Genomic DNA, 27,821 nt, shown 5'->3' with positions numbered 1-27,821 from the left:
TGTGTGTGGGGGGAGGGGTTAAAAAAAAAGTAAGTATGAGGATTGAACCCAAACCGTTGAGGCAAAGTTGTAAATCAAAGTGTGAAAAAAAAAAAGTGCGATGTTAACGATTGCCCCACCGCAAGATGCTAACGAAAACGCGTTTGAATTTATTTAATTACTTGGATTTAGCAGGTGCCCATTTTAATGAGTTAATGAGGTCAAGTTTGACTGCGGGATAGTATTCATTTACTGCTGAACGCTTTTTTTTTTTTTTTTTTCCCCCAAGATGTTATAGGAAAAAGACTAACCCACATGCGGTGAGCGACAAATATTGAATATTTATCTTCCCGAAATCGATCAAATTAAATAGACAGGCGAGCTTCGTTGTTAACTGTGAGATATTACGATTTATATGTGATATAAAAAGTTGTGAAGCGAGCGACCGTTTCTCTGAAAAAAGCCTTTTGTTGACATACAGAAAAAGCGAACACACGTACATACATACATGTTCGCTTTTATATATATAGATTTACTAGCTGCACGTGTCCGGACACACATTACCATGTCTGGTTGACAGAAGTATTAGATTGATTTGTCTCGCACAGACACACGTGTACACACATGCGTGCACACACACACATGCATACAGACGCACACAGAGATGCACACACTATGCAAATAATCAGGAATATACAGTTTAAAGGCTTCAAAAGCACACATAAGGAGATTTTGAAGTATATAAACTGTCAATTTATGATTAATTGTTGGTTCACTGTGTAAGGTATCGGCAAAATCCAGGTCTCTGCTATATTATTCGCTTAATCCGTTTTTTTTTATTTAGCATATATAAAGAATTTTAGTCAATTATAATTAAAAAAAACAAAAACAAGATTTATCTAGTTACATAAATAAAAAAAAAGATGAAATAACTTATCAGCATGTGCTGATGTCAAAAAACAGTAATAACCTGTACAATCTATGTAAACACAAAAGATTTAGCACAGTCGCAATAATTGTATGAGAATCGTTAATGTCTACAGTATATCTATATATCTATAAAAGTGAATGTGTGTGTGTGTGTGTGTGTGTGTGTCTGTCTATGTACATTTCCCTACACAATAACTCTGTCAATTTTTGGTCTACAGACTCGAAATTTGATATACAGAGTATTGAGATTTAGGAAAATCTTTGGAATCAGTTTTTGACCAGAAATGTGGCTGTTAAGGGGTCAAAATTCAACGATTTGACCTTTTGAGAACTCTACCAAACTCGTCCGCCAATTTTGGGTCTAAACACTTGAAATTTTAGATATAGGTTCCTTGGACATAGATCTAACTTAATAACTTGATTTGAACCCAAAACAAATGTTAAGGGGTCATAATAGGGGTCAAAGTTTTTAAAAAATTGACCTCTGCGGTCTCTATCAAATTACTCGGACAATTTCTGGTCTAAACATTTGAAATTTGACATAAAGGGTATTCAGAGATAGGCAAGCTTTTTAATTGGTTTGGGTCGAAAATTTGAGTTACCAATATATAAATGTATGTATATTTGCATGTCTGCCTAAAACTTTCGACAGAGGCGATGGAATTTTACAAGATCAGTATCATTTTGAAGTTCGACCTTACAGATGACAAATATCGAAAAATTGGCTAAAAACATTAATATCTTCACCCTCAACTGGGCACTTTTCTATGGGGGAGGGGGTCGGTTTTTTCGCCGATACTTTTGAAAGTCATCCTCTCCTTTCGATTGTCTAGCTTTAAAACGTATGTCACTTCCGGTTTGGCAGTGGTCGTAACAGCAAAGACATCAGGTTTTTCCCGTTCTTTTCTTCCTTCACAGTACAGGTTCGAGCCTACCTTCCTAGTATCACTTTTTTTTTTTTTTTTTTTTTTTTTTTTTTTTTTTTTGCTCAATATACACCTCCAAACACCCAGGTAACGCCAGGCTGAAATGCTAGTTTAATGTAAAAAAAATAATTCTTGGCTTATGAACATGTCTCGATGTATCGCAGTTGGTTATTAAGTTTTGTATTTGGTCTATTTTATTTAAAACGATTGCCTCTTGTAGAGAGATGCCATATTTGAAAATTTCTGGAGTGTTTGTATGCCATATTTGAAAATTTCTGGAGTGTTCGTTTTTGTAAAAACGAACACTCCAGAAATTTTCAAATATGGCATCTCTCTACAAGACAAGATAAGATTTAGATTCTGGAATGAACTAATTGTCAGCTCTCAGCCAATGAGATTTTGTGGAATGTGAGAAGGGAGAATTTATTATTTTTGGAATGGAAAGATCATGGTATGTCTATGAATAGTTCAGTTTAATAAGGTGAAATCCCATATCTGTCGAAAGTGAAGGAATCCAGCTGGTGATGAGTGGGGGAGGACTTATTATTTAGAAGGGAAAAATAGGAACTACTTCCTCTAAAGATGGTTGCAATTGTGATGATATTGCTCCTAGGATGAAATGTAGGATTTTATTATAATGACTAAATGTGTTAAAAAAAAGGCGTTCTAAAGTTACATAAGATAGTGACTAATAGTGTAAATATATTAAATTTGTATGTGGCATCTGTTGTTGCACATCTACGATATTTTGGTCAAGAGTGGAATTTTTGCAATCAAAATATTATACAGGAGATTAAAATAAAATTAGCTAAAACAATTTATTAATATATATTGATTAAATAGAATTCAAATTTGAAAGAAACTGATTATTTACTAATGAAAGGTATAAACTTTTTTTTTTTTTTTTTTTGCCGTCGTGTCCACTCATGCTTTTAAAAATAAATCGTTAGTAGAAATCATATTTTTAAATTATGTTTTTCTTAGTGACCCAGGATCTCAGTTTTTTTTTTAATTTTCTTATTTTCAAGATTATATATAAAAAAAATAATGCTGATTTTTAAACGTTCATGCATAGAAGGGAAATTATTTTAAAATCACATGAAATATTTTTTGCAATTATATTTTTTTGCGGAAATATTAAACAATGCTTAATTCAATGATGATACTTTAGTTTAATGCGTCCAATTGTGAAAATTGGACCTCCTAGATTACGCCACATATGCCCGAAATTGTATCTAAATTATAAAAATGTCAAAAATTAATTCTTCAAATAAACCACATATTTGAATGATAAAAATATATTTCAGTTTATTTTAATTTAATGTTTGCCACCTCCTAAAAAAGGCACACTATATTTTGTTTCCCCCTTTCGTCTCCCCTCCCCCTCCAGATCAGGCTGTCTGAAGATATCGGCTTCCTAACCTAAAATGCACCTAATATTGATCTTATTGTTTTTCCCTTTCCAAAACTCAATCATGTTCTACAAAGCCAGAAAACAATTTTTCTCTATAAAACAACCAAACCAAACACTATAAATAAATATTTGAATTTAAAGAACTTGAAAGCATAAAAACTTTATCCAAAATTATTGGATTTGGCATTAAATAATCTTAATGGGGTTGATATGCTGTAAAACAAAACCACCAAACCATTACACATCAAACCATTTTGATTTTTTTTTTCCTTCCTCTCTTCTAACTGGATTTTGACTTAACTGTTGACATGACATAATTGACACCACATCCTCACCCAACTATGCTACGGTATCTATTCATTTTACTTTCTATCCCTTCTTACCCCCTCGGCTTTCTTTTTTTTTTTTTTTTTTTTTCTTTTTTTCTCTCTTCATATGTTTTATTCTTCTTTCTGACATGCAATGTCTGGAAATACTTACTAGTTGTGGTATTAAAATCTCATTTTCTGTGAGATCAAAAGTACTACGAAGCACCTTCCAAAAGTAGTGCCTTCTATTTTTTTAAAATTCCGCCTGAATGGATCAGAAGAGATTTCAAATTGCATTGTTATGATGCCTGAACTTGCATTCATGACCTGAAAGTTTCATCTCTCTTTAGATATTGATTGTGTGAGAATCTAAGAAAGCAACCCCAGCCATGTGTGTCAGAAACATATATGCAAAAACATTAACTGATCAACATTCACCTGTACATGTTGAACGTTTACAAAGCCGATGCAGTTTATGTCAGCACAGTTAGATGAGTTTGTTGATTTCAGACTGGCAACAGATGTGAGTGACAAAGCACACACCAGACTTTTCTGACTGGGGTATCGTTCATTCCTGGCAAATGTGTATTAAGAATAGTAGTGACTGTTTCTAGAGCACAAAAGGTCGCTCGTTTTAATGGTACTACTCTCATCTTCATAGCTCTTCAATGTTTTTTGTTTTTTAGTTAATTAAGAAGCCTTACTTTTGGATTGACCCTCCTACTTATTTTATTTTTTATTTTTTGAACTCTAACATGAAATCCTTGGCCTTTTTTTTTTTTTTTCTAGAAGAGTGTAGTATCTGTTATGATACTATACATATTTTTAGTTCTTGGTTAGTGAAAGAAGTTCTAGATTAAGACATTTTTTTTTCCACAACTCTGAATGCCTTTTTATTTATTTACTAGCAGGCTCCCTGGCATTGCCTGATCATAAAATATGCTTAAATATGATATTTTGATTAATGCAGATGTATTTATCATATTATATTGGACCCAATACATTGTAATGATTTAAAAAAAAAAAAAAAAAAAAAAAAAAAAAACTCCAAAAAACTTGTCCCCCCCCCCCCCAGAATAAAACCAAAATGTTTAGCTTACAATTTACTTTTTCCTTTGGCATTAATGCCTGAGCTATAAAGCATGTTTGCTGCAAGGCTAAAAATTAATATATAAACGTTATGCATGCATATTTGTAATGGGGTTGTTCGATCTTCACCTGCCAAATTCCATTTTTTTAATTTTCACATTTTTTCACATATTTTCCCCGGCTAAAATCCAAATATAAAGTTTTACATGGGTTCAGATACCCTATATTTGAAGTTTCATGTCTGTAGACCAAAAACTGACAGAGGAGCTTGGTATGCAAAATTTTTAAAACATATATATATATATATACATATATATATATATATATATATATATATATATATATAATGTATAAAGAGGTTTGCAAATATTATGCAAGTATAAATCATGTAGAATATCTGCATGAATATAATTACACATAATAGTTTACTACAGATAATCATAAGAAAACTAATAGGGAATATTTAAAATGAATGTTTAAAAGAATATGCAAATTGGCAGATCTTTTGTAGATGAATGCAATATCCAAATATAACAAAGTTGTATTTTCTTTTTAAATAAATAGAAAAAAGGGTTTTTAATATGAATATCAATGCACAAAAAAACCCTCAAATTTATAGGAGTATAGATATTTTCATGTGAAGTCATATTTTCTTCCTATTAAAAGCTTGTTTTTAACTCTGCCCTTATTGGGAGACAAATAAATAGGAACCCTTTATGGGCATCACTGTTTTTTTTTATTGACCTTATTCGACTTTGAAGCTTCCATTCAGTCTTGAAAGACAATGGATACTCTCTGTGCATGTAATTGTGAGACAAGGGTTGCACACTCCTGAATCGACACCAAGTTCAGTGGCAAGGAGAAGTCCATGATGACTGGAAACGATGCCGAGATAATTCTCTAACGGTAGTAATGCCCACCGACAAAACCACTTTAAGTCCTTAAAATGTCATTTTATTCGGAAATAAATATCCTTTAACATTATTTGAATTCTTTAGATTACTGTTTATACCCTGAGTGTCATTTTCATGTTTCCGTCAATGTAACCTCCGACCTTCTTCAGGTGTATCTTGTTGAACTCGGGAATGTTTCTGTCAAACTCGGGAATCTGGATAGAATTTTGAAAAGATACACTTGAAGAAGGTGAGGTTACATTGATCGAAACGTTGCGAAAATAATATTCAAAATAAGAACAGTGGTCCGAAGAATCTGAATTTAATTTCTAAAACTCATTATGTCTGTTTCCATATTTTAAAACTCTATCTCCCCCGAAACTAAAAGTCGCAGAGCGGCACTATGGGCCTCAAATGACTGGATTTTTTATGGACCGTTCTTTTATAGATCTTTAGCTGGTTAAAATAGTTTTTAAGGGGTGAAAAATGGGTCGAAAAAAATCGTTATACATTTTGTACATTCATCTTAGTTTGATTTTAATCAGTTCATATGAATGTCACGTTGGTACAGTGGTAACGTCACCAGCTTTGAATGCTACAGTTTTGCTTTCGATTTCGATTCTAGCTGATGGCAGCCAAATACTTTTTTTTTTTTTTTCTTTCTTACTTTTGAAATCACGACTATAATATATACAAAATCTGAACAAATTAAAATATCATATTCAAGTGTATTTTACGACCGCGCAAAGCCCCTCCCCCCTCCATGCTAGTAATATAAATAACCAATCCTCATTTCACATGAATAATAAATTTGCAAAGCAATAATAAAAATGTTAACACTATGTAATGGATATTCTTCCTCAGATCCCTTCCATCTCTGCAGTGTTTACAAGTTTGGCATCACTCTTTTATGAGGAAATTCATCATTAAATTTTGAAAACAATTGGAAAAAAACTTCAATATCACTTATTGTCAGAGTACAAAATAAATTTATCCATTTTTTTTTATCCCCTGACAAAAGGAGGGTGGATCTGTAAATCCACCCTTGTCCGTTCGTCCGTCCACACTTTTCTCAATAACTATGCCTTGGAATTTTTTTAAATTTGCGCAAACATTAAACATGATATGAGTAAAAAAAAAAGTAACAGAACAAATTTTCTGGTAAAATTCCAGTTGCCCCCAAGGGATGTCTTTTGGGTTAAAATGGCTAAAATTGACACTTCGTGCTTATTAAAAAAAATTGATGCTTTGAATTTTTATAAAACTTTCTGAAAAGTTGTAACTAACTGATTTCTATATAATTTTGTTTGTCTATACTTTGCGATAACTCTTGGGTGTGCTCCAGGGGCTCTTTTAGGGCTAATAAAAACACTCAATTTTTGGGATTATTTTACTATATTTGTCCAAAATTTTCTGTGTATGTCTATTTAACAGTTTTGCATGATACTGAACTCAAATTTAAATATGTTAAAGCCTTTGGGACTTTTGGGGCTAAATGGAAAGAGTGCAGGGCAAATGATGGACTTAGTAATTCCTTTTTTTGTATGGTGCAGAATTCAAATTTACATATGTTAAGGCCTAAAACTGCATCGTTTGTTCATTTTCACCAGGATTTGACGTCTCCTGGGGACTTTTGGGGCTGAATGGAGGTGGGGGGCAAATGCTGAACTTAGTCATTTTTTTATGCCTCGTTCACTGTGCACTTATGGGGGACCATGCATGCTTCACTTGTTGTTTTTTGTTGTCTTTAAGAGGAAATCTTTAACGTGACATGATCTGGACTTTTTTTTTTTTTTTTTTTCTGAATATTTTTTTTACCCCATATAATGAATAAATTAATTTTTTTTTATTTTTATGCGTTAAAATTATAATTCTCTGTTTTCTGTTTGGGAACAATCGCTTTTTAAATAGGGATTTTCTCCAAATTGTAACCCATTTTCAGTGAAAGTCTAGCTAGCAGGTTCGTTTGAATTTTTGTGAATTACATGTATTTTGAAAAAAAAAATTTTCTGTTTAAATTTAAAGCAGTTTGATTCTTTTATAAGATTTCCTTCAATAAATATTGATTTTCAAATAGAATGTAATAGAATTACATATTTTGGATCCGGGTGATTTAGCAGGTGTTAATCTAGAATAATACCAAAGAAATCTTGTAGTATATTTATTTTTAAACAATCTTAATATTAGATTTGAGTTTTTTGTCAATAAATTACATTACAATTTAACTTTGAATTTTCTTTTCTTTTTTTTATGTGTGCATGGAATTTTTATGGTATTGCTACATTAAAAAAAATAGGATTCTACTCTTTTAGACGGTTGTGTTAATAACATTGAAAAAGACTTGTGGAAAAAAAATGACAACAAAATTAATTTAGAATAGAGAGTGGATCATTTTCACATAAATTTAGTGTATAATGCCCCCCCCTCCCCATTTCCTGGTCATTCTTACTTTTTAGAGTAGGTTTCTTTTTTTTTTTTTAATTTAAAAACTTAGATTTAATGATAGTTAATGATGTAAGTCCAAGTGAGAAGTCCACCTCCTAAAAGTGCTTCCCTTGAACCTGTTGTACCATTAACCTTAAATCTGAATGACAAATCCCACTTGGAAATTTTTTTTAACCTTATGACTAACCCCAAGTCCGAATGGCACCCACTTCAAAATAAAATCCCTTTCATAACTACCACTCACCCCAAATCTGAGTATCTAGCTCCCCTCCCATTGTACAAATCATCTTAAAACCACACATAATCAGCTTGAAAAAAAAAAAAAAACAACCTGCACCTCTTATGAGTTGTCTCTCATAAAAAAAAAATTAACTGCTCTAAAACGCTAGAATGGCCTGAAAATGGTGGATTAGTTTACATTATATTTCAAACTAATCCCCCACTCTAAAATAACTTTCTGCCAAGTTTTCAGGATGTTCACACATAATTGCCACTAACCTTAACACCACTAACTTGAAGTATGGGTGGCAAGCCTTCTCCTTCTACGAAGACCCTCTGAAAAACACACATAATTGTCTAAGCAAAAAAAAAATAAATAAAAAATAAAAAAATTAATTTCCCCATAGAAAAAAAAAAAATGGTTAATTAACTTAAAACAGAATGGACATGATATCTAAGATTATTTGAAATTAAATTTATATATATATATATATATATATATATATATATTAATTTCTGTCAAGGTTTTCAATGTGTTTGTATATAATTACCTAAAAAAAAAAAAAAAAAAAAAAAAAAAAAAAAGGGAGAATTGGGTGGGGGTGATTTAGCAGATACAATAATACCAAAGAAATTTTGCAATATATTCATTTTTAAACAGTCCTAATATTAAATTTCAGTTTCTTGTTCATAAAATGCAGTACTATTTAACTTTGAATTCTCTTTTTTAATGTGCTAAGACATTATGTTAAACAAAGATGGTGGCAGTAAATCAAATCGGCGAAGAATCAATGTAGCCCCGATCTTCAGTGTTAAGTAATTTCTAGTAACAAAGATGGCGGGGAAGAATCAATGCAGTCTCGATCTCGAGTCGTTTCGTGACAGAGGCGACGGCAAACTGATTGAATCCAAAATTCAACATATTTTATAGTAACTTTTGAAGGTTTTGATTGGTTGATTATTATAACTGTGGTTATAAAAATGATTGTCAAAATCATTGGAGTCATACACCCCCCTCCCCCCATTATGAATCAAAAACATTTTAACATAATGCATACATGGAATTTTGATGATATTGCAACCTATGTGCGGTTACTGTAAATTACTGGAAAACCATTAATTTCTGGAGATTTCCATTGCCATATTCGAATTCCTTGCACAAAAGTATATTTATATGGCAAATCTTATTGCTTAATCTTGTGCTTTTACAAAGATATAACATTTTTGCTGAAAAAGTAGTGAAAAAAATATGACAAAACACGTCTGGTCTTTAAAGAGGGAAAAAGTCTCCAAACATTGGAAGCACAAAAATAATTTCCTTATTTTTGGTCAGATTTAAACATTCAAAAAGATTCTTTCTTAGACCATCAAGCTCTCTGTGAACACCATTATTGAGATATTTCAAGCAACTTTAATTTTTTCATATGTATTGCTACTAACAGGAATGACATGTTGAAACTTTTGTTTTTTAGGAACTTGAAAAGGAAAAAAATGAAAAGAAAACATTAGAAACTTTCACAGAAGATTCAACTGAAAAAAATCCAGGTAAGAAATTTAAATATATAGATTAAACACTTAATCCCCCCCCCCTTTCCGACTATTCGGTTTTTCGCTCTTGGAATTTTTTGAAATTTTGTACAAACATTAGTCATTGTGAAAATAAATTTTTGGCAGAACGGATTTTCCTGGATAATTCTGGTTGTCCTAGGGGCCTTTAAGGGGTAAAATTGTCCCCAAATTGTTCATTTGATTGCACTTTTCTCAATAACCATGCCTTGGATTTTTTTGAAATTTTGAACAAACATTAGTTATGGTAAAAGTAAATTTTTCACTCCAAATATATACACACACACACATTCAAAATATATACACACACATACACACACACACACATGTACATACCCCTGACAAACCTGTTTAGCAACAAAATCCCACCCCTTTGCAGTTGAGGTCCCTAAATATTGGAAAACCTTCCACTCTAATAACTTCTTTCCTTGGACTGCTAGACTTTCGGAATTCCCTCCCAGTTACCTGCTTCCCTGACTGTACTGATATGCGGAAGTTTAAATGTAATGTAAACCAACATCTCACTCATCTCCTCTAAACGTGGTCCCAAATAGTAGCCCTTTACATTCAAGTGGCAATATGCCTTATTTGGAATGAACCTGAATAATAAAACGAAAAAAAAGAAAATGGTAAACATGTGAAACAGATGTTAAACTTATGATCAGAATGAATAATGTGGATATGGATTTTTTTTTTGTCTTGGGTAAACAAATCTATCGTTACACTTCCTACCGGGACTTTGAAAATTTGTAGTGGCACATTTATTGATATTTTAACTACTTTCCTTATAAATCCATCAAGTTGTACTTGTGCTTTCTTTTTCTTTTTCTTTTTCTTTCTTTTTCTTTTTCTTTCTTTTTCTTTTTCTTTTTTTTTCTTTAAAGAATAAAATTTTGTGTCGCATTGCATCAATGTTCCTAATTACAGCACATCGACCATTTTTTTTGTGGGGGGGGGGTATGAAAACTAAACTTAACGTACCTTTTATATCCTGCTCTCATACCCCTTCATGATGTCCTCGAGTCGTTTGTGTTCCACCGTTCATCGCACCTAGAACAAAAGTTCTCTCGATGTATAGCAGCAGACTCAAATCTCATTTCTTTCTGGACAAATGGGTTTAATTCAGTTACTATGGTTTTCCACGATTGCAGTCGCGTCATCCTTTCTCATCTTTATTTTGCTGTAGTCTTAGCTCTATTTATTTTTATCTCATCGCCTCCACGAGAACCTTGCCACTCTATATTCTCGGGGTATCAGAGACCGACTTTTTCTGATTTGCTCTCTCTGACTCCCCAAAACAGGCTCCCCCTAACTTGTATCAATCTTCCCCCACGGATCGTTCTGTGATGTGGTGAGCCGCATCACGTCATGTCAATGATTGGTCTCCTGTTCGATCCGTCTCTCTAATTTTATGACATTTTTATTAACAAACAACCTGCATGTGCTAATAACTTCTAATCTGAAAACAACAAACTCCAATTTCTAATTCTGTTTATTGCACTAGCCACTACTGCCAGTTGATCGACGGTCAGCCAATTATACAACATTCTGTTCAGTTTAGTTGTTGTTGTTTGTTCTCTGGCAACCATCTTCTCTTGTATTATCTCCCCCAAGGAAACAAGTTTATCACCTGAGGCACTCTCAGTAAAGAATGCCAACAGGTTCAACTAGGCAGCTTTTATTGGTAATTTGTGTACCTAAAAAGTAAGCTGAAATTCCATGGACGGTTTTATTTATTTTTTTCCCAAGAACTCCCTTTCTGTGAAACTAGTTATCACAGAACTGCTTCCCTGCAGACTTCATAGTCTTCAAGACTAATATCAATGAATCATTTTCAAGCCATCCTTACGTTAACAAATTTTGTCCATTCTATTTGTTGATGCTACCAGATCAGGCTGTCTGAAGATATTTTCTGACCTAAAATGTATCAAACATTGACGTCATTGTTTTTTGGGGTTTTTTTTTTTTTTTTTTCATTTGCAAAATTCAATCATGTTCTACAAAGTCAAAAATAAAAACATTTTTTTTCTCTATGAAACAACCAAACTAAACACCACGAATAAATATTTGAAGATATAAAAAACTTAAGCATAAACTCTTGCTGAAATTACTGAATGCAGCATTAAATAACCCAAAAAGGGTTGATATGCCGTAAAACGAAACCAAACCATTTCCGTTCATAGTTTTCAATCCTATTATCGTCAGTCAGATGATTAACAATGCTATCTCATTAATTATCCTCAATAGCTTTTGGCCTAGATAAGTGATGACATTTATTATTAAAAAAAAAATTATGTCTTTGGGTTATTCCAGCCCAATTCATCCAGCCCCGACACACCCCCTCTTGGATTTTTTTCATATTTACACCATACAAACTTTGGGTTAAAACTAAGAGAAATCTGCAATTTCAGCCCAGTTGGATTTGAGGAACATATTTTTTTTCACAGTCGGTTTCACCCTGGAAATCAAAAATTGCTATCTCATGACGTAGAATTTTCGACCCCCAGCGTTTTACAAAATTTGCATTTTTGTTGCAAAGAATAAAGCTCTGGAGCTAAATATTCACACATGTAAGGTTTTGAGGGCAAGGAATCCAGAAATCATGGTTAGAAAGATGGCAAATGAGAGGAAGTACCTTATTTTTACCATTTTAGGTGGTACCGCAGCACTTTTTTAGAGCTTGTTTGGGGCGATATTTTGTTGAGAAAAAAACATAACTGTGGTGCTTTGCCAGACTTCTCCTTTGGATTTTTAAAGTGACTTTGGGTTGGAAATTACAAAAATCAAATAAAACCTTTCGGCATATTTGACATTTCCAGACACTAAAGCCTCAAAATTGGCATTTTTATAAAAAGTTAAGGACTTTTTGGTGAATTTGGCAACAATCTAATCTTAAGCTATGATCAATATCTAGAGCTGAAAAAGGACTTGGATCGACCCATTAGAGCCCATTTTCATGATAGAATGTCAAATTATATCATATAAAAGGATATGGACAAAAAATAGTCGAAAATAAAAGACTGATGCATAATCTAGTTTATCGTAAGAAAAACTGTCAAACAAATATAAAACAGACATTTGTTATAACTCCAACTATCGACTTAATCTGTCAAAATAGTCCTGAGTCTTATTTTTCTCCTCCTCGGTGATGAAATATGTTCTACCATTCACTGAAATACTTGGGGTCTGCACTCTCATAACGACCTTGCTCAGGTGAATATAGCCTCGATCCCTATTAGTTGGCCAGTGGAATTGATGTGATGGTCCATGTGGATGCAGGAAGTTGCAAGTAAGATCTTTCTCTTCCCTGTTGACACTCTCAATCAATGCTAACCACCAATATCCATCAAAAATGCAAGTAATGTAGTCATTGCATTTGAGCAACTCCAGAGTTTCATCTAACGGCACAGGCATGTCCAGGAAAGAATGATCGATAAAGATCGTTGTGTCAGCACTCAATTGCTTGCCCTGAATATTAAACTGAGAAGCTGGTTTGAAATAGTGACAGCTCCTTGTACCAGGCACAGTATCTCCCAGTTTATATCTCATTTGATGTTTCTGTCGAACTGAAACCATGTCTTCTTTGCCGATCTTTAGAAACATGATACCAGTGATCGATGATCTGCAAAAATCTGCAACAGCATGAAAGGTGAGTATTTGGTCTTTTATTGGCCTTTGCAAGCTGGCACGGAGAACTTTGCGTTTGACAGCCCCACCAATTCCATCACAGGGTGATTTGCCATGGCTAGTTGCAAAAAATGCCCAAGTTGCATCAATTCCAAAATCTGATGAGTGATGGCAAAGGTTAAGAAATGCTTTGAAGTTTTTATATTGGCCAGCGCAGCCATCGCTGAAGTACTCTACACTCTTGATCCAGGGAAATTTCTCTTTGATGTACAACATCACCATTCTTTGCAGTTCATGCACAAAACAGGTGTCATGCTCAAGGTCATCTGAAATGATGCATAATGAGATCTGTTGAAGTTTCCCATTGTTATCTTAGTAATAAATTACCACTGGATGCATGGTACACTGGTTTTTGTTCTAGTGATATCTCTGGATCTCATCTTGCACCACGTAGTGATAATTTTCTGCAAAGTCCAAGAGAAGGATACATTCAGTCTCAGTTATTTCTTCTCTTTTTTAGATACTGAGCTTGGCGTTTTGCTGTGAAGGAATGGGTCGTTAGATTATCAACATTGTATACCAATATCTCTATGAAGTCATCTACATCAGCCATCTGTGTCCATAGCATTGTTCTATCCACACTCTCCCACCGATTATATGACATCTCACTGTCAATTTCCAATTCAGTAAATTTATCTCTGATATACTTCTCTAGAGCAGGGAAACCTGGGCATTTAGGACAACGGTGGACCATACATTCAAGACTATCGGTGTCGCAAACTACCAAGGCCATCAAATCTTTGTAAGTGATATTAAAATTGGGACTTTCAGTTGGTACATTAGCAGCACTCTCATCTCTGGATTCTTCAGCTTTCCTTCTGAGCTGAGTCTTGACAGTTAAAACAAAGCAGTCAACAAGCAATTTGCTGTTTTGATGGTGGGTGCAAACACAAACTGAATGAGAACCTGATGTCAAGATGGTGACACACCATTTTAGACGGAGCTCACAGAACTTTGAAAGACCTATTTTGTGTTCAGGATAGCTTTCTTTGTAAACTACATAAAGCTCTTTAAGATTGCATAATAGGAGCTGTTTCTGGACATGAACTTTGTTACCGATGCTCACAAAATCTTTCCCTCGAGGCATTAACCATGAAAATTCATCGTCCTCATAGAAAGCCAAGACAGAATTGATAACCTCTTTTGAGAGACCTCTCCCCTTCTTCTGTGGCAATGAAAGAATACCTCGATCCTTTTTCAGTTGCCGTGCTTCACGTACTATATATTCAGAGACATTGAAATATTCAGACACCTTTTTTCGAGACCAACTTTCCGGAGCTAAAGTCATCAACTGGATCCTCTCACTGGTTTTCATTTCTTTATTCTCAAGTTTGGCCTTCATTGCATCCAACGATCATCATCCTTTGCCTTTGCCACTAAATCCATTTGACTCGTTTGGCTGCTAATAGGGCTTCCTAATTCAGGGCTAGAGATGTTAAGGACTTTGGCAGCTGCCTCTACTTGCATTTCATAGCTTCTTTCTAATTTCTCTCTGACAATATTGATTTTTGTGTGCTTCTGCATTCTACCGGTTTTTATAGGGGATATATCAAACATCATTAGACTGTCATTCAGTTTCTCTCTCTTTTGCTCAATTTGTGACTCATTTTCAAGGTCTTGATTGTCACTTTCTTCTGTTTCACTTGGATCTTCTAACTTCTTGGCAGCTGCTTCACAGTGACGGCAAAGCTTCCAGCCAGGAACAACATGGTAGCCCTTCTGCTTTAGCATCTCAGCCATGTCTAACTTGATAGCACGATCACCCTCTATCTTCTTTTTGTGCTTCAAAAAGATGTTGCAGCACTTTGTATATTTTTTCTCAAAGTAATGCCCCAAATGAGGTTCGTGATACCTGCAAATGTTAGCAACAGTTTCATCAGTGAGTGTGACACCAGCTCTTAATTTGAGCACAGTTCCTACATCATGCTCTAATGCAGTTATTGGTGTTGAAAATGGCTTCAGATTGTGGTGACATGCACTCTTCATTAGTAATCCAAACGAACATTGAGGAGCACTTGTCATGGATGATGTATATCCTCCCTCTCGTTTCCTTGATTCAGAAGACATTCTTAATTTATTGCTCTGGAATAATTATTACAATCTGATAATAAAAATTATAATAATTCACAATGAGCAGAATATGCAATACTCAACTGCAACATTAAGAGATTTACAGACAGTATAATACACAAATGATGTAACAGTAGCACATTCTTGATCAGAAACAAAGGCACTGTAATCAAAGAAATGAAATTTGCAAAAAGTAATATTTATCTTCTTAGTTTCTGACCATTCAAATTTGATAATGAAAAAAGAATTTCTAAAGTGTGAAATTCAACTGTATGTATTTCAAGGTGCTACAGAACTGCAATTCTGGGGTATAAGAAATTCTATTTTAACCATTATTATGCCTTGAGGTAATAATTTAGTAAGAAACCATAAAAAAGTGACAGGAAAGAATAAACTTGGATTATTGACAAACTTAGAAGTTCACACCAAAGAATGCATTATTAGATCAATGCAACAAGTAAATAGCCTGAAAGAGAAGAAAATTAATCATAGCAGCGATGAAATATAACTATGAGACTATCATAACTAGCTAAAGAGACACACCCATTTATCAAAAAGGGTTTCATGTGAAAGTGTTTTTATGCTGAAGATTACCCTTTACAAATATATATCATGTTTTTGAGAGCCACAAATGTTGACTTCCCTGTTTGTCTTTGACAGTATTTAACATCACGCTCAGGTAATAACTCTGAACAAACTGTGTTGAAAATGTATCACCAGAAACAGAACAAAATTGATCAATCAAAAACATAACAGCAAAAAATCATAGCATGAATTCTCTACTTCACAACTAAAGTAATGCCATTTTGAGTGAAACAGATCAAGAAAAAGTATACCGATTTGAATCAACATGAAACAATCAGAAGTCAATGTAGTGTCTTTTGAGTGAAACTGAACAAGAAAAAGAACATTTAAATCAACATTTGAAAAAAGAAGCATAGGACATTATTCAGGTATCATATCATAGAGGAATTTGCTCTGACACTCAAACTTGATTACTCAGGTGGACATGATTCTGAACAGCTTAAATGCATTGATTGAAAGGATTTGCTGATTTAATGGTTTAGAAACCATGATCCAACTGTCCAAAAATTATGAACTGCACGGCACGATTGTATGATGTGTGCCTGAAGGTATAAATAAAAAGCACAATATCTTATTCCCACTGACTTTTTGGTAAACTGAGTCAACTCTACACTACCCCTAGTCACAATTCATCAACACATACAAATTAAAGAATACTGTTATCATGATCAGTGCTATTCTACTGCACATTTTTAATTAGATCATAAAAGAGAAAAGGAAAGAGAGGGTCAGCATGATAATGAGCAGAATGTTATGCTTCAAATGAAAATGTGACTTCATTCATATCTGAATGTTACCTTACATCTTTCCTCTAAATTTTAAGCTGTTGCTGTCTGCAAATCAAAAGATAATGGCCAAAAGTTGTTTTTTTGAAAAACTCAAATGTCCAAAACTTGTACATAATTAAGATTGCTGTCCAAATGTCCATATGTGTGTCAAAAATCTTTTATTTTCGACTATTTTTTGTCCATTTTGACTGTGAAGTAGGGGTCCATATCCTTTTAAATGATGTAATTCGACATTCTATCATGAAAATGGGCTCTAATGGGTCGATCCAAGTCCTTTTTCAGCTCTAGATATTGATCATAGCTTAAGATTAGATTGTTGCCAAATTCACCAAAAAGTCCTTAACTTTTTATAAAAATGCCAATTTTGAGGCTTTAGTGTCTGGAAATGTCAAATATGCCGAAAGGTTTTATTTGATTTTTGTAATTTCCAACCCAAAGTCACTTTAAAAATCCAAAGGAGAAGTCTGGCAAAGCACCACAGTTATGTTTTTTTCTCAACAAAATATCGCCCCAAACAAGCTCTAAAAAAGTGCTGCGGTACCACCTAAAATGGTAAAAATAAGGTACTTCCTCTCATTTGCCATCTTTCTAACCATGATTTCTGGATTCCTTGCCCTCAAAACCTTACCTGTGTGAATATTTAGCTCCAGAGCTTTATTCTTTGCAACAAAAATGCAAATTTTGTAAAACGCTGGGGGTCGAAAATTCTACATCATGAGATAGCAATTTTTGATTTCCAGGGTGAAACCGACTGTGAAAAAAAATATGTTCCTCAAATCCAACTGGGCTGAAATTGCAGATTTCTCTTAGTTTTAACCCAAAGTTTGTATGGTGTAAATATGAAAAAAATCCAAGAGGAGGTGTGTCGGGGCTGGATGAATTGGGCTGGAATAACCCCTTTGTGGTCTTTAAAATTGCAAAACCTGCATTAAGTTTGACTTTGTGTCACATTTGAGGAGGGTGGGTGGGTTCAGTTAGATAAACAAGTCACAATGTACATAGTATCTAAAAAAAAAAAAAAAAAATCGGTTGCTATTAAAGTTGTATTTTGTACTGTTGAAAAGCTCCTCACTCAAAAAAGGAAATCCTTCTGCTTAGTTTATGAAAAAGCAGTCTGATACATTCGGTATGCAAAGAAGTTTGGTGGAATTGCTGAGTGGTTGAGAGCGGATAATCGACTTATGCACTTATCCAGTTTACGACCCAATCTCTGGCAAGCCAACGTCGGCATCTTCTGGCAGGTTAAATTGGCAGTTGGAAGATGCTGAAACACTGCCAGATGATTAATTCAAAATGCGGCATTACCCACCCTCCCCATTTTAAGAATGACAAAACCTTTACCTTGGTAAGAATCCTGATTCAGTTACTAAATAGATACCAACAATACTAACTTTGTCCATGTTATAAGTCATAAGTAAAACTATTAAAATTTATTCAGTTAAAATTGATAAGAATAACCCATGTTGATAATGTTGTGTTGCTTTTTATGTTTCTGAATTTTTGAGATGAAAATTGGTTCTTTGTATTATTTGGATTCTTTGGACTGCTGCTCTCATCTTGAGCATCATTTTCACAACATTTCGGTCGGTATAACTTCTAACCTTCTTCAGGTGTATTTACTTCAGGTGTATTTACAGTTATAGCTGACGGAACAAGAGCATGCTACCCCCATGAAGTAAATAAAGTTCCGTTCGAAGATTCCCGGTCCGCAAGGACATGTGGTACAGTGGTTAGAGTTCTTGGAAAAGATCAATTGTAAAAATGACCTTCTGAAGGTTGATGGTTCGATTCTCAGTGTGGGCATCTGAAAAATACTATTACGAATTACTTAAGACCTTTATTCAGTCCTGGCTGATGGAACAAGTGCATGTTACCCCAGTGAAATAAATAAAGTGTTCTGTTTGAAATTCCATCCAGATTCCAGAGTTCGACAGAAACACTTGAAGAACAGCGGTTACATCGACCAAAACGTGAAAATGGCACTCCAGATGCAAATAGTAGTCTGATGAATCCAAATAATATGTTGATTTTTGTTGTAAAATTAGATTTTATTCTAAATATCTGATCACTGTGAGACTTCTGTTTTACTAACTTATTGAAATTTGGAATTTATATTTTTTTCTATAAATTTAGATAGTTTCCCCAACTTTATCTTGCATGCCAAAACTAAGTTGCTTTCACAAACAGGGTATTTCTGAGCCCTCATAAAAAAAGACTTCAAATTTTTGGTCCAGGAGTATTTAATAGTGTTTGCATGCATATCCAAAATAAAAAAAAAATAAAAAAAATAAAAACTTGTATCCTCTCAGCCACATTATTTTTTTTTCCTCCACATTGGGGCACATGTGAATGATTTCAAAATCTGGTAAAATCACATAGATGGCTTCATTTGTGAGCAAATCTGATGCCAATTTTAGATTCCTTGGGTCAAAAAACCGGAGTGAATTTTCAGGGTCACGGTCCAAACTGAGAATATTATAGGAGCGACTAGACTCCTGAAAAAGAATTTCAAAAACTATGTTGCAAATATACCCGGTGAACCAAATGCAAGAGAGATTCAAACAATTGCACTTAAAAAAACGGTTAGAATCTTAAGATCTCTTTGTTGAAATATGAAATAGCAGGTGAATGGTTGACATCCGGTTGGGTGCTCATCCCTAACTTGAACAAACTGATATGAAAATTGAAAAAAAAAAATATTAAAAACAAATTTAACTGTTAAAATGTTGCCCGGGCGATATCTTGAGTGATTTATGCAAAACAGAAAATGCTCTAAAATCGACAACTTTTTGGAATTAAATGCTTACAAATTTTCAGAATTTCTTAATTTTTATGATATCGATCGATGCAAGTTACAAGAAAATCTGAAGACATAGGTATCAAGTACTGGATGATTTTTGATATGGAATTACCTATACAGTAGAACCTCAGGATATGGTGGCCCTAGGATATGTTGTTTTTTCAGGTTACGATGTAGAATACGATGTTTTTCTCGACCCTGGTTACGGTATTTGCAGTGTTATTTATAATGTTGTTTGATTATGTACATGTGTATTATATACTGTACTGTATTTTGTTACTAATTTTTAATATCGTATCCTGGGGTTCTACTGTATATTATTTACAATGAATCAAATATTTATTGAAACCTGAGTAAATATTTTTAAACCATATTAAAAAAAAAAAGAAATGGTGCTTATCCAATTTAAGAGCCAAGTACGTTCAAGGATGGAGTACCGTTGATACATCTGGGCAGGAGCTACTAGAAGCACCTTATCCTGCCTTGACGGTTCTAAATAGACTTTGTAACCTAGTAGGGGATGCCCTTATCTCTTCCCTGCAACCTCTTTCCTACAGAAGAGATGTTGCAGACCTGTCTCTGCTTTATCATTATGGCAAGTGCTTGTCTGAGCTCCAATGTATGATCCCTTCCCCTTAAACTTTCATGAAAAACGCTCGTCTAGCTGAAACCACTACCAATAATTTATCACACTCTTTATTTGTGCCTAAACCTAAATGTAGATTCCATGAACAAAGCTTCTTTCTTAGAACTGCACGCCTGTGGAACTCTCTTCATTTCCATGGTTGTCTTCAAGTCCAACGTAAGCAAGTTCTTGATGTGCCGTTCCCTTTAAGTAACCCAATTTACCAAATTTCCACAACTAACGATTACAATATTGTCCCATTGACTACTGTACACTCATCAACCCTTATACATGAGTGGACTACAAGCTTGATAAGAGGTGACTCCTTTATGAAAAAAAAAAAAAGTATAAAATTATAATTGTATAGAAAACTTTCTGTACATACCTTTTAGGTTAAAATAAGTCTACACCAAAATTTACTCAAATTTATCCAGTAAGTTAAAAAAATAAAATTAAATAAATCAAGCCATCTCTGTGCAAATTTTGGAATCCATTCTTAACGGGGGGGGGGGGGTTGTTAACTCTTAAAATTATTACATCCCTTTGCCACTGACTTTAATAAAAGCGAAAAAATGGTTGATGGGAGAGTACGACAATCAAAATTTTTTTATAACAAAAGTACTAAATGGATTTGCTTAATTTTTGGTATTATTGTCTTTAACCTAATGCATAAATACATAAAATTTAAAGATAAATTAGAAAGCTTTAAATGTCATGTAGAATAAGTTAGTCACGCAAAAGCCAATCAGTCAATCTGAAAATAGAAAGGAGATGATGTATTCCTACATCTCCCCCTGGCACTCTCTCTCTCTCTCTCTCTCTCTCCCCCCCTTTTTCTCTCTCCCCCTTTTTCTCTCTCCCCCTTTTTCTCTCTCTCCCTTTTTCTCTCTCTCCCTTTTTCTCTCTCTCCCTTTTTCTCTCTCTCCCTTTTTCTCTCTCTCCCTTTTTCTCTCTCTCCCTTTTTCTCTCTCTCCCTTTTTCTCTCTCTCCCTTTTTCTCTCTCTCCCTTTTTCTCTCTCTCCCTTTTTCTCTCTCTCCCTTTTTCTCTCTCTCCCTTTTTCTCTCTCTCCCTTTTTCTCTCTCTCCCTTTTTCTCTCTCTCCCTTTTTCTCTCTCTCCCTTTTTCTCTCTCTCCCTTTTTCTCTCTCTCCCTTTTTCTCTCTCTCCCTCTCTCTCCCTTTTTTCTCTCTCTCTCCCTTTTTTTCTCTCTCTCTCCCTTTTTTTCTCTCTCTCTCCCTTTTTTTCTCTCTCTCTCCCTTTTTTTCTCTCTCTCTCCCTTTTTTTCTCTCTCTCTCCCTTTTTTTCTCTCTCTCTCCCTTTTTTTTCATTCTCTCTCCCTTTTTTTTCTCTCTCTCTCCCTTTTTTTTCTCTCTCTCTCCCTTTTTTTTCTCTCTCTCTCCCTTTTTTTTCTCTCTCTCTCCCTTTTTTTCTCTCTCTCTCCCTTTTTTTCTCTCTCTCTCCCTTTTTTTTCTCTCTCTCTCCTTTTTTTCTCTCTCTCCCTTTTTTTCTCTCTCTCCCTTTTTTTCTCTCTCTCCCTTTTTTTCTCTCTCTCCCTTTTTTTCTCTCTCTCCCTTTTTTTCTCTCTCTCCCTTTTTTTCTCTCTCTCTCCCTTTTTTTCTCTCTCTCTCCCTTTTTTTCTCTCTCTCTCCCTTTTTTTCTCTCTCTCTCCCTTTTTTTTCGTTCTCTCTCCCTTTTTTTTCGTTCTCTCTCCCTTTTTTTTCTCTCTCTCTCCCTTTTTTTTCTCTCTCTCTCCCTTTTTTTTCTCTCTCTCTCCCTTTTTTTTTCTCTCTCTCTCCCTTTTTTTTCTCTCTCTCTCCCTTTTTTTCTCTCTCTCTCCCTTTTTTTTCTCTCTCTCTCCCTTTTTTTTCTCTCTCTCTCCCTTTTTTTTCTCTCTCTCTCCCTTTTTTTCTCTCTCTCTCCCTTTTTTTCTCTCTCTCTCCCTTTTTTTCTCTCTCTCCCTTTTTTTCTCTCTCTCCCTTTTTTTCTCTCTCTCCCTTTTTTTCTCTCTCTCCCTTTTTTTCTCTCTCTCCCTTTTTTTCTCTCTCTCCCTTTTTTTCTCTCTCTCTCCCTTTTTTTCTCTCTCTCTCCCTTTTTTTCTCTCTCTCTCCCTTTTTTTCTCTCTCTCTCCCTTTTTTTCTCTCTCTCTCCCTTTTTTTCTCTCTCTCTCCCTTTTTTTCTCTCTCTCTCCCTTTTTCTCTCTCTCTCTCCCTTTTTTCTCTCTCTCTCTCCCTTTTTTTCTCTCTCTCTCTCCCTTTTTTTCTCTCTCTCTCTCCCTTTTTTTCTCTCTCTCTCCCTTTTTTTCTCTCTCTCTCCCTTTTTTTCTCTCTCTCTCCCTTTTTTTCTCTCTCTCTCCCTTTTTTTCTCTCTCTCTCCCTTTTTTCTCTCTCTCTCCCTTTTTTTCCTCTCTCTCTCCCTTTTTTTCTCTCTCTCTCCCTTTTTTCTCTCTCTCTCCCTTTTTTTCTCTCTCTCTCCCTTTTTTCTCTCTCTCTCCCTTTTTTCTCTCTCTCTCCCTTTTTTTCTCTCTCTCTCCCTTTTTTCTCTCTCTCTCCCTTTTTTTTCACTCTCTCTCCCTTTTTTTCACTCTCTCTCCCTTTTTTTCACTCTCTCTCCCTTTTTTTTCACTCTCTCTCCCTTTTTCTCTCTCTCTCTCTCTTTTTCTCTCTCTCTCTCTCTTTTTCTCTCTCTCTCTCTTTTTTCTCTCTCTCTCTCTTTTTTCTCTCTCTCTCTCTTTTTTCTCTCTCTCTCTCTTTTTTTCTCTCTCTCTCTTTTTTTTCTCTCTCTCTCTTTTTTCTCTCTCTCTCTCTTTTTCTCTCTCTCTCTCTTTTTTCTCTCTCTCTCTCTTTTTTTTCTCTCTCTCTCTCTTTTTTCTCTCTCTCTCTTTTTTTTTCTCTCTCTCTCTTTTTTTTCTCTCTCTCTCTTTTTCTCTCTCTCTCTCTCTCTCTTTTCTCTCTCTCTCTCTTTTCTCTCCCTCTCTTTTTTCTCTCCCTCTCTTTTTTCTCTCCCTCCCTTTTTCTCTCTCCCTCCCTTTTTTCTCTCTCTCTCCCTTTTTTCTCTCTCTTTCTTTTTTCTCTCTCTTTCTTTTTTCTCTCTCTTTCTTTTTTCTCTCTCTTTCTTTTTTCTCTCTCTTTCTTTTTTCTCTCTCTTTCTTTTTTCTCTCTCTTTCTTTTTTCTCTCTCTTTCTTTTTTCTCTCTCTTTCTTTTTTTTCTCTCTCTCTCCCTTCTCTCTCCCTTTTCTCTCCCTTTTTACTGTCTCTCTCTTTTAATTTTTTGTCTGATACTTTGCTGCGGACTTCGCCATTAATATTACCAATTAAACTAAGAATTAATTTGAATTTTTGAAAAACAAAAAAATAAAATATTTTTGCATATTTTTAAATGCGATATTTTTTGTTTTTCTGAATGATCCATCACGTGGTCTTTGTTGGTGGCGCATATTGACACCTGATTTTTACTTTCTGTCACCCCACAATTTAATCAATTTTGTTTTTATCTTGAAAGTAAGTTTGCTAACGAATTCATTTTCTGCACAATCATTTCGCAGGCAAGTCTCTCTGACTGCTAAAAAACGACGTCATTGTTTTTTTCTTTTTTTCCGTGCAAACTGCGAGTTGTATCTTTTTATTTATTTATTTATTTATTTTTTTTTTTTTTTAAAGGGTTTTATGATTTACAGAAATAAATGTTTTTATGTGTCATTGTTTTATCATTGTTATCTTTTGAGATAATTTATCTGTCCATCTCATGTTTTTATTGTTAAAAGCAAGAAAATATGGCTTCGTTTTAAAAACAAATCTGATTATTTCGTTACTTAGAATACAGACCGTGCTATTTTTTAGATAGGATTTTAAAGTTGAATTCAATTTTTATGATATATTTTGTTTACTAAACTTTTAGGTGAAAATACAAAATAGTTAAGAATGAGTTTCTAAATATTATTTCAGCATGGGCCAGTCCTGCATTACACAAGCGGCGCCATTTTTTTAGTGCGTTTCAATATACTGTCGCCAGGTGACGCTTTTCAACCTGATTCTGAAGTGACAATAAGTCGACCAAGTTCATTCATTTTATTCTATTCAAGTTGTTTATTAATTTAAAAATTAAAACTATAATATATCTTTGACCCTTCACCAGGTGCTACAAAAACATTAGACTGTGGTGGACTAGTGTATAGAAGGAAATGTGTGTTCATCTCCCGTCGGGTCACCAATTTGTTGTGGGACTTGTGGATATAGAAGGAAATGCGTGTTCCTCTCACGTTCGGGTGTCACCAATTTGTTGTGGTGCAAAATAGGAAAAATGAATTGTTTTGAGGAAGGAACGAACAACGCGTTTATTGAAATAAATGAACTAGGATGTATTTTGTGAAGAAACATTAAATGAAAGGGTACAGCACGTGTTTAGTTTGGCGTGCGTCTCTCACTGTTAACTGGTGAGAGGGAAAGTCTATTGTAGAGAGAGAGAGAAAGTCTATCCAGTTCATGGAGATAGAAAGCGTGTAAGGTGTACGTACAGTCTGTTGGCTCTTGCCCCCATGCATAGTAGCAGGTGACGTTGGGCATGCGCGCCCCGAAAGGGACCGGTTGGTCCGTCGACCTCCCAGGTCGGAAGCCAAATTGAAAAAAGAGAGAAACAGCTTATGTCTTTCGCTTTTATAGTTGTTTACGGTGGTCTTTTGCGCATATATTGATTTCCTTTAAAGGGGAAGTGACGTTGCCCATGTGTGCGTACATGTGTGTATGTTAGCATGTGCATGTGTATGCACATGAATGTGAGTGTATGTACATGAACGTGAATATATGTACGTGTGTGCGTATGTTTGTGTGCGTGTATGTGTGTGACAAGAAAAATTGCTTGAGATGTGAATGCGTGTTTTTGTGCGAGACTAGAAAAGGCTCGCGCAAGACTGTTTTGTTACAGTGACAATTTTACTTTAATTCAAAAATTGGGTAAATGTTACCTTACGCTGCAACAGAACACCAACCACTCTAATTTGTTTTTTTAGGGGTATTCGAGGTTGCTGATAATGAAACCCACTGCAAACTTACCGTTTGCATGGTATGACCCCATAGACCTTGGGACTATTTTGTGCCATTACACCACCTTCGGTAGTATTTTTCTTACATACGCTCGTGTGCGATCACATCACGTAGGAATCTTTCAAATACGAAAGTAAAAAAAAAAAAAAAAAAAAAAAGTGGTTCATTCATTTATTTATTTTTTTTTTTTTCTGTCTTTAAGACGAAAAAAAGAACCACATTTGGGAGGGGGTATTCTATTAATAGGTTCTTCTGCAGTTTAATTAACCGTTTTTCCGTAAGTAACGTGCCGACATTACCATTTCACAAAAATTCTGTTTACATTGGGGCTGGGGGTGCGCTTAAAGATTCCGGCATGCCAATATTCCTACGCGATGTGATAAGACACTTCACTACGCCCGTTCGCACGCGAACATATCATGTAAAAAAAACACTACTGAAGGCAGTGAAATGGTACAAAATAGTCCCATGATCCAGGGGCTCATACCATGCAAACGGTAAATTTGTGGCGGCTTTGATTATCAGATTCGTTGTAAGCGACCTCAAATACCCCTAAAGAAAAAACAAATTTCTGTTATAGCGTAAGGTAACATTTACCAAAAAGGGTTTCGAAAAATATTCATTTAAATTAAATTGTTTGGGGAAAAAAAATCCAATTTTGCTTAATTCAAAAATTGTTTTATTAAAATTATATTTTCATGCACATTTTCATTATATATTGATATATTTTTATACAATAGAAGTTTTGGTTTTCAAATAATTTTGCGTTCGAAAAAAAACAAACCTTGTTTGTTTTTTATTTAGTTACCGTGTTATTTGACCAAGAAGAAATTGGAGTTATCACCCTCTAACAATGACGCCGTCCATCTAATGTAAAAGTGCCCAGCATGGTGCGTATTATACATGAATACCAATAATTCTAGTTGTATAATTTTAAAAATAAAATGGCAATCCGGCATATTCCTCGAAGCAACATTGGCAAAATACTCTCGAACCCTATATCACATAGACGGAACCAAATTTCCCTAATCACCTTTACAGCTCCCTACAGGAATTTCTCTGGCATCGAAGAATTAAATGCAATTTCTTTGGTAGGTACGGGCAAAATGAATGCCGATGCCCAAAATGTATAAACATTTTTACCCCTCCCTTTACTTAAGAATTCACCAAAAATCAGGAAATTAACCAATTTTAATGAAATTTTCAGTATTTATAAAATAATGACCACGAAATATAATGAACCCATTATTTTTATTTAAATCTTAGTGGAAATGTATTATTTTGTTTAAACATAATACCTTTATTTTAAAGTTATGGTCTTCTGTAGTAAAAAAAAAAAAAAAAAAAAAAAATGGAATTTATTTTTGCTTTTTTTTTTATTGAAATAAAGCATCGTAAATTATAACAATTTTTAAAAAATAATTAATTTTTACAGGAACATTACGAAAAAAGCCCTTAAAGTCTGTATTAATGAATTCGATATAACTCGAAGAAAAATGAATTTCTCAAACTACCGATATTACCATTGAAATAAGCATTATTTATTTAATATTTTCACAAAAAAATTATAATAGCAAAAATATTTCTAATTTTTTTTTTTTTTTTTTTCAAATTACAGATTTCGCATAATTTTTATATGCAAGATTTTAATTTCCTTGTTCGCAAGAATGTGAAACTTTTGGCGTAACATAATTTTTATATAACCTCGAACAATAATTAAAAAAAAAAAAAAAATTAGTTTAAAAACAGGAACATAAAAAATACTTAAATTAAAAAATGATCAAAATTGATACAAACATTCAGAATAGGAATGTACAAATGCACGTCTGGGGGGAAAAAAGAGAAACCTGACACCCCTACCTCCTTTTACTATCATGACTTCATTTTGAAACCGCGTTTCGATTGGCTGTAATTTTGTGTTTCCGTATAATCGTATTTACAAACCTTTATTTGTTGCGTTTTTGGCGAACGGTAGAATTACTTGCTTTTAGAGGGCTAATTGAGCTATTTTTTGTACAAACAAGGCGCGTTTTTTTTTTTTTTTTTTTTTTTAATTCAATATCTTAGGACTTTACTAATTTGAAATAGATCCAGAAAACTAATATTTATTTTTTAAAGGATTTTTAGAATGAATTAATTTAACTTCAAAATTTGGCTGAATTGGTTAGCTCACCATGAAAACATTTTTATTATGCAGTTTAAATTAAATTAAATTTTGATATTTATTTACTAAATGTTTTTGGTAAATGTGACTATCGGAATACCCTGGTCAAATCATCGCTAAAAATTGTCTGTGTCCATTAAGTACTTCCAACGTGTGCCACAGTTTTAACCTCCCGCCTATATGTAACACGATGTAATTTAATAGTATCATCCTAACTTCACCATTTAAAAGAAAAAGTTTCAAATAAACTGCTAATATTTTTTTTTTAAATTTTACAGCATACAAAAATAATGAAAAT

At 34.0% G+C, this 27,821-nt stretch overlaps 1 protein-coding gene across 4 annotated transcripts in view; it reads left to right on the top strand.

The window, feature by feature from the left end:
* The window catches only part of LOC145259946 (uncharacterized), a 117,152-nt gene that overhangs the window by 17,666 nt on the left and 71,665 nt on the right, over positions 1 to 27,821 (top strand). For all 4 annotated transcript variants that reach the window (XM_080117920.1, XM_080117918.1, XM_080117919.1 and 1 more), the window contains exon 2: positions 9,676 to 9,748. In XM_080117920.1, the coding sequence (XP_079974046.1) occupies positions 9,676 to 9,748 (73 nt within the window). The remainder of the gene's footprint in view (positions 1 to 9,675; positions 9,749 to 27,821) is intronic.

The sequence above is a fragment of the Euprymna scolopes genome, chromosome 35 (assembly GCF_053919585.1).
Source record: "Euprymna scolopes isolate OS-2025 chromosome 35, ASM5391958v1, whole genome shotgun sequence".
Taxonomy (NCBI): domain Eukaryota; kingdom Metazoa; phylum Mollusca; class Cephalopoda; order Sepiida; family Sepiolidae; genus Euprymna; species Euprymna scolopes.
The sequence above is the reverse complement of the archived record's forward strand: the minus strand, read 5'-3'. Positions and strand labels throughout refer to the sequence as shown.